This window comes from Rhyacophila brunnea, unplaced genomic scaffold, assembly GCF_057557595.1.
Source record: "Rhyacophila brunnea isolate RB1 unplaced genomic scaffold, BYU_Rbru_1.0 scaffold_6, whole genome shotgun sequence".
Classification (NCBI taxonomy): Eukaryota; Metazoa; Arthropoda; class Insecta; order Trichoptera; family Rhyacophilidae; genus Rhyacophila; species Rhyacophila brunnea.
In genome coordinates this window covers 30,167,446-30,180,985 of record NW_028233276.1, presented here as the reverse complement: position 1 = coordinate 30,180,985, position 13,540 = coordinate 30,167,446, and the positions used below count along the sequence as shown (strand labels likewise).

The 13,540-nt window shown below is 30.2% G+C and overlaps 2 protein-coding genes across 2 annotated transcripts in view; both read left to right on the top strand.

Annotated features, from left to right (window-relative positions):
• ss (aryl hydrocarbon receptor spineless) overlaps window positions 1-13,540 on the top strand; it is a 313,191-nt gene that overhangs the window by 114,691 nt on the left and 184,960 nt on the right. The window lies entirely within an intron of this gene.
• Window positions 4,940-5,796, top strand: LOC147065518 (protein FAM200A-like). Its single transcript, XM_085956921.1, has 2 exons — window positions 4,940-5,038; window positions 5,416-5,796. The coding sequence occupies exons 1-2, from the start codon at window positions 4,940-4,942 to the stop codon at window positions 5,584-5,586; spliced, it is 270 nt and encodes an 89-aa protein (XP_085813047.1). The 3' UTR covers window positions 5,587-5,796.

The following is a 13,540-nucleotide window of genomic DNA, read 5'->3' as shown; positions in this document are numbered from 1 at the left end:
CGTGCAGAGCCTCGAACCGGCATCCGGGGCTCGCGTGCGCGCGGCCTTAACTTTTCGCCAACATGCGAGCCGACGCCGGCGCCGCTCGTGAAAACCGACGCGGCGACGTCACACCGTTCACTTGTTGGATTTGAAACGCGTGATCGCCGCTCAAATTCACTCTTTCTGATTCATTAATAGGAATGTGGCGTGTGAGACGATGATTTTACAAGTGTTTATAGATAATACGTACGTGACGGGATGTATTGGTCGCTGTCGATGTGACGGACGCGCATTTGATATCATGCTAGTAATTACTGCGCCTTTGATATGTGATAATCTGGATTGACAGTAGTATTTAATCTTAACAAAATCATCTACATGTTTTATGTGGACTTATGTAGATACGGTATGACTTAGACTTAGGTACGGCTTAGAAACATACATACAGATTAGAATAATACATCGGTGTCGAACCATAGTAATGCCACACCATCTATGTATTCTAATTTTTATAACATTTTAGTAATATTAGTTTTGATAATGCTACATTATTAATTCGCCGTAAGCCCGCCGTAAACACCCACAATGGCCGTGGGGCTTAAGCGTCGGTCTATAACGCCGTGGGTCCCAGGCTCGAATCCTAGGTCTGGTAAGTGGTAAGTACACATATTGTTTTTCAATTTGTGTATGAGTCAGAGTATGTACCTAATAGGTTGAGCAAGTGGCTGACATCCTATTTATTGTAAAAACAAAATCTGTTTATACAAACATCCACTTTGTTGAGGCCCATATGATCTTATTAAGATCAGACATGGTCAAAAAATATATGTATACATAGTAAAATTGAAGCTTAGAAAAATTCTGATGACATCTATGAATATTAGTGCATTAATTAAAAATTACATAAAAAATAGTTTCATTTATTAACGGAATTTGAAAATCACTTAGGCATATTCTTACAGTTTTTCATATATATGTATATATATTTAGTGGCGTGTTTAGATACCTACGAAAATACCCGAGACGCTGAGAGGTTATGAGTTCATCTTGCAAAAAACGCTTATGTACAAATACATAATATAGCAAACGTTGTTAAGTTTTTAATTTTACCGGATTGGTTTTTGATTTGGTTAATATTATTACATTTTGATTGAAAACAAACACACTTTATGATGAAACGACCGTGTAATCTGATTCATAAAAAATCACCACTGAGCATAAGATTGTATTAAAATATACAAAGTAACACAATATATTAATAAAATGGTTCAGTAAATTATAATAGATAAAAAAAATCGTTAAATCTTTTTATTTCATTAAACAATAACACGTTTTAATTATTTATTGTTACTGTTAATAAAACATATTTTCATGAGTGAGAAAGTTATATTTTCCAACGTTTTCTTTATAAACAATAAATCATATACTATCATCATCATGATACTCGTAATATACTTTGCATTGTTATATTATATAACAATAAAAAGAAATGCTTACACCGCTAATAATTTTATCGATTAACGTCTGCTACTGTTATACATGTTATAGAGTGTAGAGCTTAATTGCCAGGCTTATATACTATTATAAATTAACTGGAGGTTTCAGATTTCTTTTCACGGTGTTGGGATTTCAATTGCGGAAATGCTTCCATAATCCCGACGGACTTAGCTGCCGTGGCCTCAATTCAATTATCGTAAATCCAATTAATTGTCGGTAAATTGCATTAACTGCATTAGCCGTATTTAAAACAACATTATCGCAGACGCTATCTGGCAAAAAGTACCTCTTCGTAGACTGTCAATCTGTCTCATCCGGGAATTAGTAACGCTAAACGTTAAATACTTATAGAAATGCAAAACTATGCATTTTATTCAACTCGATAATACGATTAGTTAGTGATATCATTGGGATAGTTGAATTATTGCCATATTTGATAATATTTTTACCCAGGACAAAGCAAGGGTAAAAGGCAAAGTGGTAGATTCTAATTACGACTGTTTTTCGCTGCCAAGTTTAGTGTCAATTATGGGTATCAATACATCTAGTAATAGAGCTTATAAAATCATCCGGACGTAGCCATATCCAAATCCTCTTCATTGTTTAGGGTGTTTGTAAAATGCGCACATACTCTCATTTTTGTAAAATTCCTAATATCAAATTTATTATATTTTGTCGATTTGACTAGTAATATATTTTTTGCAGATCTTTCTTGTCACAGCACAGCCAGCACATGTTCACTCTCCCTTGTTACACAGATTTGTATGACATATAACATAGAGGTTTTCATTGCTTTGTAAGTTTTTGTTATTGGGTAATTGAATATCCAGTAATCAAAATGACTATTAAAGATTTATGTATATCATTACTTAAATGATTTAAAAAAAATGACAAAACCACGCCCTCACTTTTCCGTACAAGGTGATTCTGTGAAGATAATTATAGGATATAATTGATTATGTATTTGCAAATTGAATTTTTTGCTAGATTATTATAAGCTTATGTGAAGTTTGTAGTGACAATTCAATGATTTATTTGATAACGTATTGACAGATTTCGTTGGAACCTTAAATGAATGGTTTTATTTGTAAATTGCGGTTTAAGTCAAATCGGTAAGGGCAGTTAAATTTAACTGCGGTTATAATATGCTATTGTATTGTATTGATATTAACAAATTATTATAGGAACATCTAGTTAACGAGTGTAATGAGAAAAATTGTTATTTAAACATATTGTTATAGATTACCTATTTATACAGTTTATGAAAACTTATTCAAAGGGAATAAGGAAGATATTATGTTACTTTAAAGTGCTATGCAGTTTTATTGATGGTACTATTACATATTTTATCTGATTTAATTTGAAGTAGAAATATAGATTTAATATATCTTTCGGGTACGTAAGTATACCTTCTGAAGCTATTTAAAAGTGTTATGTGAAATGTGTCATATTGTTTGATATCCTAAGCGTGATAATGGTGTAAAATAGAGTCGCAGTACTCGTAATGCGGCATTATCAGAGTGGTATTAACTTAGTCAGGTATTAAGTCAACTAATTAGCTATGCGACTGGCGAAATGCACATTAAGCGCAGTAGTTTCAACGCACTATCACTGCAAAATAACTTCGCTAGTATTTAAGATAAGCTTTTGCATTAAAAGCTTAGTATTATGAACTGCATGGGGACGAATTCTAAGCACCGATGACAGGGGTTGAAAATTCATCATGAAACACGCAAGAAAAATAAATTAAAAATTATATGTATAAAATATTCAGCTATATTTACAGAATATGAATATATGATTATAATATTTAGGATTAAGTTATCAGTTAATAGAAGATTGAATAGCTTAGAATATGTTAAAAAAAACATTAAAATATTTTGATTAATTATGGTGTCTTTATGATATAAGTTGTTTTATTTTATACAGCATTAAATTTAAAATTTGTAGTTATCTTCTGTATCATTTTTGTTAACATTATTCATAATAATAAATTATATTTTTGTGTGGCAACTATGACAAAAATAGTTGAATACATATGAATGAATATTCTTGCATAATATGTCATTGATAATTTTATCTGTTTGAAAATGCATACTGCCCGATTAAAATCTCAACGAGGCGTGGTTTCACAGTTAATCTGAAAGTATCACCTTTACTATTGGCTGGCTTTATATAATCGTAGCATAACCCCACGTATTCTAACATTCACTTAACGACTTAAAACAGTATCTAACCGGATTACACCACCAATGCAATTCCAAGTCACATACAGCGATAGTAATGGAATGGATAAATGACACCTACTACAAAAGCTTATATATTAAATCGGACATTACATTCAAGTTTTTATTTTTAAAAAAATATTCATACACAAATAAAATTAAATATACTTTTTTATTAATGCACGTTTTGATATAAGAGTTTTTTTAGAATTAATACGTATATACAGTAGTATACCTAGAATATTATAGTATTTGTTTTATACTCGACTGTTGCATTGGAGGTATATTACAAAATAATTTACACGACCCCTGAAAGGATTTTCGGATTAAAAGCAACCCTTAACCGCAGGAGGGGTGGCTTAATCCTAGCGGGGATATCGATACGCTGCATTGCGTGTCAGATACTGCGGCCTGGGGTCATGTGTGGGAGACCGCTGCATTACCCATGTTAAAGTAATTGATCAGAAATAATATTATCATTGCTACATTGGATAATAACGTGCACAATATCGGTTAATGTTTCGCGTCATTTGGAAGTGACATGTTGATATCTAATATTGTGCGCGGGGATGACTTTTTTGGTGGCAATATAAATACGAAAGCTAGACTTCATCAGCAATGAGTACAATGACCATACACTCTTTATAATATGTAATATTTCTCAAACTTCTTGAATACTATAAGGTAGGTACGTAATTTTCTTTACCATGCCATATTACACCAATCCCTCCATACCAATCCAACGAGCTGTGATAGCGGTTATTTGTTAATTGTACGTATTAAATTTTACCGTATCTCAGTTAACAGTTAGTTGACGTACTAGAAGAAGATGGCCGTATAGTATTGAGATAAAAAATGATGCGTCGTTCGTGGAACACTGTAGAGTCTACGTAGTCTTGAGGCTAGTTACCAAATTTCACTACTCATCGCTAAATGTGGAAAAAACCATACTATAGGAGAGGATCTAATCAAGCCATCAATATCAGCATTTCTTAAAACAGTTTTACAACAAGATTACAAACTCGTGAAGCCGATGCCGCTCAGCAACACTACTGTTTGCAGAAGAATAGACAAATTGAGTGAAAACGTTGAAATACAGCTAGTTGAATAGCTGAAAACACGGAAATTTTCACTACAAATGAATGAATCTACTTTAAGAGACAGTGAAGCCGTGTTGCTAGCTTACGTAAGATATATTGATAAGGGGATATTTGCTGAAGAATATGAAGTTTTTGATGACGGTCGACGGTAGAGCATATGTAAGCTATTTAACAGATATATTTGAAAAGTTAAATATTTTAAATAGCCAACTTCAAGGATCGATGAAAACACTTGTCGATGCAAAAACAAAGATATTTGCACTACTTTCATTGAATTGTCTAAAAAAATATTTTAAACAACAATTTTGAAAAATTTGACTGGCTTAAAAATGTGAAGTGACTGATAATGCTAAACTTGTTATTTTCGACCATCTGCAAACTTTATTAACTGATTTTAAAGAACGATTTGCTGATTTAAAGGAAATAAATTTTCCAGCTTGGTTGACACAACCAATGCTGGTAGATATTTCAAATGAACAACTGTATCAAGAGGAACTTTCAGAAATGCAAAATGATGATTCGATTACAAATTTATTTAATATAAAAGGAATAATGGCATGGATTTGCGAAGAAGCTAACACAAAATATCCTAATATTACTTTGCATGCCAGAAAATTATACCCTTTCCCTCATCTTATTTGGTGGAATGTGGTTTTAGCGCCATAAGCGATTTACTCATTAAAAAACGAAATCGATTGGATATAACTAATAGAGGGGACCTAAGACTGAAATTAACTAAGTTATATCCGGACATAAAATTTATTTGTAGCAATCGTAACTGAATTTCTATGAATTAGGCGTCAAGATATGTGTGTGTGTTTGTACTAAATTTCAATTGTCATTTGTGTTTTATTATTGTTTTAATTTTTATTTTATTCTACTTAATTACATTTTCAATTTGTGTTTTGAAATAATTTCAGTTATAATATATGTATTAGAATAGGTTTTATTTAATTTCATTAGGGGTTCATATGTTTACAAACATATTACAATATGATTTGAAAATTTACCTGCTGTTTTATTAAAAAAAGATGCCGGTGGGGCATTTGACTTTTGAAAAGGCTACGGTGGGGCATGGCATGAAGAAGGCTGGGAAACACTGCTGTAGACAGCAATGTTCCAATTGTATTAGATCAAATAAGAACACTAATTTGATACTTACAAACACCTATTTGCTAACCCACTTTTGAATAATTTATATTTAAAATTACCAAGGTACCTATTTTATTCTGTATTTTACTTGTATTCCGGTGGTTTTTATTACGTAATTGTAATTGTTTTATTTAAACATGAATTAAAATGAATGAGAAATGGATGTAAGCCACTTGCTCAACCTTTAGGTTTAGATCCATACTCTGACTCCAAACACAAATATAATAATTAATGTTTTATAAAATACATATGATGAATAACACAAGTACATGAAATCATTATGAAAAATATCTGAAGATTAATATTATTTCAAATGATAAATGCACAAACCGGCTACTAAATTTGAGCTATGATAAATGTCACGCTTTTACTCACAATCAGTCCAGTTGTATTAGGCCCGTTTCAGACGGGACACCGGTGTCGCGCTCAATATACTATAGGAGGCCTTTGTAATCGAATACGTGGGGTTTTGTATTATGTTTATGAACGCCCCAGAGCTAATGAGTCAACGCGTGTCCGGTACACTTTTTCGTCGGCCGCTACATTCTCAAGCCGCCAATACACTTGTTTTTATTACCGCAGCCAGTTTTATGTTCTAATTTAAAACGCAAAATTATGCGTTGACTCATTAGATCTGGGCATTCATAAACATAATACAAATGCTCTTTGTTCGAATACAAAGGTCTCCTATATTATATCGAGCGCGACACCGGTGTCCCGTCTGAAACGAGCCTTACGGTTTTAGCTGAAAATAATTTCACTAAAAGAGAGCATATGCATAGTGCTAGTATCCAGAAACAACATATTATAAAAAATCAACACGCATGCGTCGTGATTTTCAGATATATCTAATTGACAGTTAAAATATCGAAAAAGTTGATTTAAATAAATACAAATATTTAATCCTTAATAAGAATATTTTGTATCATATCTGCAACGGTAATCGACCTGTAGAATGGGATTAAATATAAAAAAACAGATTTTGAATATAATATGTATGTAAAGATTGCGTTAAGAGATTTAACTCACTGTGCATCTCATCCATTATTGAACAATAATAAATACAATTATTTAAACAATATATTATATAATCATATACATTATACATTACACATAATATGTAACTCTTAAGTATAATATTGTATATAAGTACTTAACTAATAAAATTTTATATGCACTAGTTTGCAGAAATATATATGTCTAAAATCAGAGTAGATACTTGAAGAAAATATGCAATAGTAGAAAAAATACATTATATTTTTATTATTCTAATAATATAAATGTTTGATATTTTTCACCGTCTCGTTGCAATAGATTTAATCTTTACTGAATTCAGTTATTACCTTCAAAACCAAGAATTTTAAATAAGACATAGTCTAGAAAAACCAAATGAAGTTTGAAATCGTTTCTGAATAACAAATCGCATTAAATGATAAAGATTTTTTAAGTTATAGTTGGAGATATTATTGTTGTTTTTTAAACATGACATTGTTTGTCTAATACCATTTATAGTTTGAAATAAGTCGTTTGACTGTTGAAAGAAGGCTTCTCCATAAATTCCTTCATGGTTCTCGATTATTAATCTCTGGAACGTATTTCAATTGACGATATTTATCCAGTACCTAACAGTCGTCGAAGGAATCTAGCCCAAGAGAATTTAAGTATTTTAATAATGTCCATCATATCCCGTAGGTACCTATTTGTATTTGTTTTTGAGAATATTTTCATGTTTGGTGCATTTTTCCTATTACGATATTTTTGCAACATTTTACGACGGTATTTAAAACTATCACTATCTTGTGATATTCTAATTTGAATAATTATAACATATGTTTCTTCAATAATGTTCAAATACAATATCATTGGATTGCCATAGCTCTTAAATTTTCCGGTAATATAAAATTGACTCAAACATGTCACTGTTTATTATTGGATTTTTTAAAGTGATAATAGTAGTATTTTTCAACAGTAATTGAATATAAATGCCTGTTAGTTATAATCCATAGCAGTGATTCTCGACCTTATTGGCTAAAATAATCCCTTAAATATGCAGTAAATATTCAAGAAATCCATACGTGACTAAAAAATCTGATCAAATATCAGCAACAAGAGGAAAAAAAACGTAACGTTTTCTTTTTATTTCTGGCTTACTGGCAAGAAACTAACAATATGTAGGTCTGTCTATTATTTTGTGTTGATTTAAATGATTTTTTTTAAATCATTCAAATATAACCATCACAATAAATATTCAAATATATTAATATGTAAAATGATTTATTGTTTTACTAATAGATTACGTGACAACCTTTTCTATTTTATTTTCTACACATTTACGAAAAGGATGGCAAGTTGTACTTTCTTCAGATACTTTTGGTAATTCTCGAAAATCCCGGAACCCTACTTAGCAATCATTGGTCTGTAAATTACATGCCAACCAAGCCAATATATTATATTTAAACTGAATGAAGTTGGTATATATTTATGTAATTATATAATACCTAAATATTTTAATTCTGCTGATGGAAGTTTCGTTTATAATTGATTATGATTTAAAATGTATTTAAAATATCTATGGGTACATGGATAATGATCATCATAAATAATTATTTAAAAATATTATCTTTTCTACGCCACTCTGTGTCTGATGACATCCGCCGCTACTGTTTGTGATTAGCATATTCGGTGCGGATAAACACAGGTAAGGTGTTGACAGGTAGCGACTTAAGATGTCACGAAGTTTCGAGAATGTTGCTCTGTATTACAATTTATCGGTGATAAGCCGAGCCCCAACGTCAATATACTCTTATAATAAGACACGGATTTAATATCATGTCGAAAGCTCTTTAATATAACTCGTGTTGTTTTAAAGTTGAAATGTATTTTTATAAAAGCTCTCCGATAACTTAATGCAAAATATTTGCAAACGGCAGATACATAATATTGTCACAGTTTATTTAGATTTGGAACTCGAGTAGATATATAATTTTTATAATATATAATATATATTTTTTTATTTAATAAAATAATAATTAAGAATTTTTTATTCAATCGATAATACATAATAGATAATAATGTAGGATTCATTATTGAACATACATCAATTATTGTAAAATATCAAAAACATACTAATATGTATTAAATAATAATATTTTAAAATAAATGAAGATGCCTGCAGATTGTGATTTATTGATTAAAATACTTTAGACGCTGAAGACGCACCTGGCGCGTAATGACCAAGCGACCGATCGATGTAATTAATGTCCATTTTAAAGGTGGTAATTTAAAAATCATTATCTAGTCAGCAGCGAATGAGTTAAAAAATCGTACAAAACTAAGTCGAAGTTTAATAACAACTATGTGTGTGAGGTGTTATCTCAAATTCCGTTATTATTGGCAATCATCTTTTGTTATTTTGAATCACGGTACATATTTAATTTGATTCCTAAAAGAACTCTGAAAATTTTAGTTATAACGTATTGACATGTAATTATTGCGATAATTGAATTTTAAAGTGTAAAACTGAATAAAAAATATGGGAATTATTAAAATAAAACAAATTAATCATTTTTGTATCATGGTTAGGTTAATTTAACAGAATAACAAAAATGTATATTTATAAAAAAAAGAAAGGGGGTAATAAGACATTTATTGTTTTCTCCCATACTTGTAATTTTTGTATCAACTTCTACTTGGAAATCTTATGGTTTTCAACAAGTCTGTTATTGCACAATGAAAAAATATATATTTGACTAAAACATTGCATACTTAACTCAAAAAAAAAATGTGACTATCAATGTTTTCTCCCGATACCTTCTAATATTATGATCTAGATCAAAATCATCTAATTCACGCCAGAAAAAAAATAGTAATTATATTTCTGCATAATTATGTTACTCCATTGTCAGTAACTGCATTGCCATTTTCGTTTTCAAAAACACCTTCAGACCATAAACCACACCAAACTGTTAATTATTGTGGGTGTAAAGGTGTTTCACGAATATTATGTGGGGTTTAATTACCCCAAATATAATTGTGCTTATTTAGGAAGCCATTTAATCAAAAATAAGCTCAATGATAGAGATTCAAACAAGGTTTTTTAAGTTTTTTTCTCTATTGAACTACTGTATTGACATATTTTATGGCAGTAACTATATATTATATTTCTAAAACAAAGTCTAATATTTCTGTTTCAGATGTTGTTTTAAATTTTATAAAATAATAATTAGTTTTTTTGTATCATGAATAATTTTAAATGTAGTTTTTGTAATATTTTTTATGCTAAGCCATTCTCCAAGAACTTAGAGATTTAAGTTGCTTCATTCAGCAGTGGATTTAAATAGTCTGATGATGGTGATGATATTGCTACATTGTATCGTGAATTGTTGAAGTACAATATTTTAAACATATGCGATACATTGAATGATTTTGTTTGCGTGTTTGTGAAGTAGGGAAAATCAAAATAATAGCAATTTCATTGGTATACTTACCACTCGCTATGGAATATATCGCAATTCACGATTGACAGGCGACTGTCTTTGGTATGACATTTAATGTAGAGTTACCTAACAGACCATGTAAGTGACGTGACATTTCAAAATACAGACATCATAATTTAAGACTATGAAATATAATTTATCAATCACCATGCGTTTAATGATGGACATTGTCATAGGTTGTACATATTATCTACTGTATAATTAACTGCGATAAAACTATAGTCTTCTGTCATTTTGTAAATGGTTATGGTGCTAAAGATTACATTTTATAATATGAATGTAGATATTTAATATATTATTATAATATGTACACGTGGGCGTGCACATTAGAAAAGTCCAGCCATTTTACAATGTTTTTCTTAGGTCTTATTCTTATTTGTCCGGTGGTTCTTTGTCCGGTACAAATCTTGCAATCGATTTTTAACTAACTTCCCAACTAGCTAGATATTTAAAACTTTTAGAATATATCAGAACACGATGCCAATGCTTTTTTTTTAAAATACTTTTAGCCATCTTTAAGTAGAATTGAATTCAATCTCAGTTAATTCTGTTTTGTATGAAAAGTTATTTCGACACCATTATTGGTCTGGGGTACTAGCAACTAAATTATCAATATATACGTGCGTTACTATGAAAATCAATATGACATGTCAAAATCACATGTCAGTATTATTTCTATCAAGTAAAAATTTTTTTGATCAATTTTTTCAATCATCAATTTTGATCAATTTTTCAAATCATGTCAATAAAAATAATGTAACATTCTTAAATCTTGAGAATTGTTCGTTGAATAAAAAAAATAGTTAATGGAAGCTAATATATTCGTCATACCGAAAGACAGAGTATTAAAGTATCGCTCCAAAAGAATAGGACTCGAAATCACATTTTCCTTTAGATATCTTAAATGCTAGAGAAGGTACTCACTTTGACAATTTAAAATATGTATTTTAGCTATAAGTTTGTAAAAAAAAATGAATACAACTAGTAATAGTGATTTGCTTATAAGTTGCTTATGTTTTCTTAAATTTACTCAAAGGTCTGTCAATTTATCAAACAGTGATAAGGAGCTATTTTAATGTATGCTTGCCGTTTTGTTTTATTTATTAAAAGATAAAGAAAATACTCTGACGTTTTAATTTTCTCAATGCCTGGAAGAAAAAGGTTAATTTATTTTGTCAGATACTTATAGTGGTGTTCTTTTTTAACATCCATGTGGCTTTCCAGCCTTATTAATAAAAGTTCATTAATTTTATAAATATGGTTTTAGTCGAATTAAAAAATAGAATCATATTATATTACTTGAAAGCTATACCGTTTGCTAGTATTTTTTTTATTTATTTAAGGTTTCTGGCCTGCTAGAGAGCCCAGTCTTATGAGAATAACCTAAATAAGTTAGGTTATATGTAAATTGTATGTAAGTATTACATTTAAACGTAGCACGTGAATTGTCTTACCGGAATAAGATGACTGTTTGTATAGCATTGAGTTAAAAAAATTACGTTTTTCCTGGAGCATTACATACAGAAATTTTCAAATTTTATCAGATTGAATAAGAACATTAATTGGTTCTTGTAGGTTTAAGGGAAGCTAGTGGCAAACAAATTAAAAAAATAGCCGATTTCTGGATTGTTTGTTAGGTGAGGTTAGGTTTTCATTCTTGAATTCATGAATTTTGCCAAAATCGGCTATGAAAATTGGCGCGGTTCCCGCCTGGCTTCCTATAACCCGACTTGTACCTATTAATTTGATATTGATAATTATGACATTATTATTATAGGTATAATTTGATAAGCACGACTTGATGCTAACGAGCACCTACCAGCATAATATATCTACGACATGATTGTTTTCCAATTTAGTTATCTTCCGTTCTTTTTTTCCCGCTTGTATTACGTATTTTTAAATGTTTATGTATACATGAATTTGATCTCAATACTATACGGTCATCTATTTCGGATACAAAATCTCACGGTGAAGTGTGTACGTATAAATTTCGGGATAAGTTTAAGTTAAACTTTAAAAAAATCATTTTTTTCGATGTGACTGAAAGTATTTCTAACAACATATGTTTGATTGATTTTAGTATATTATTATAAATTATTTAAAAATACAATAATACACAGAAACTAAAGGCATTATAAAGCTTTGCTATAAAGTGTCGGCTCACGGCATTAAGTAGCCGCGAAGCGTTCAATACTTATCCATTAGCTAGATCGAGAAGTCATAAATCTCAACTAAGTTTCATACAATACATACAAACCTATTATTAAGCATACAATCTCAGCCACAGGAGTGAGAAGTTGGAGCGAACTCTCGCGGCGACACACTAATTTACACCCCGGATTTATTACTGTCTCCAACAGCTGATGGGTATAATCAAATAGTTAAAATTTACTTGTATTAGCGTCCTGTATTTTTAATATGACGTTTAATTAATCAAACTTACATAAGTGTAATTAATGTTGTTCGTAAAATAAAAATAAACTATAAAACATATTATTTATCATTGTCTAATTGTACTTAGTGAAATTTAACTCACATTTAAGAAAGAAATAAGATTATTAACTTATTACAATAATCAGAGATATAATATTAATAGGGATCAGGAATTGAACCAAATCTCAAGGAACAAACATTAATTTACATGTAGGTACAAACAATTTAATAATATCATCTCATATCAATCAAGTGGAATCAACTGTATACATAAATATTTTGGATAAAGAATGCGCCTTTTGGAGTATTGTGCCATTGTATGTGGCAGTGATCTCCCTAGATAAAATCCCACCCCTAGGCAGCACCAAAAAACCGCCTTATTTTTTTAATATATTATTTTTATCATCCTTTCATGAGTCCAATATCTAAGAAATGTATTTTATAGATACATTACTGACAAAATATCAGACTAATTATTCGCAAATCTGCACGTGTTGTTTCTGGTCACCAAAGACGTCGAAGGGCAAAGGAAGTAAACCAGATATCGCGTACCCGATATTGGATTGATATTTTTGTTATTACTAAGTTTAGGTAGCTATTTCTATATAATCCAAATGTATCTCCTCGATTTGGCGCCCTTCAAGTAACTGCT

Excerpts from the sequence above, each read along its gene's own strand:
- LOC147065518 (XM_085956921.1), top strand. The coding sequence starts at position 4,940 with ATGACGGTCGACGGTAGAGCATATGTAAGCTATTTAACAGATATATTT. Across the intron at positions 5,039-5,415 it reads AAGGATCGATGAAAACACTT|AAAATTATACCCTTTCCCTC; the intron begins GTCGATGCAAAA and ends TTTGCATGCCAG.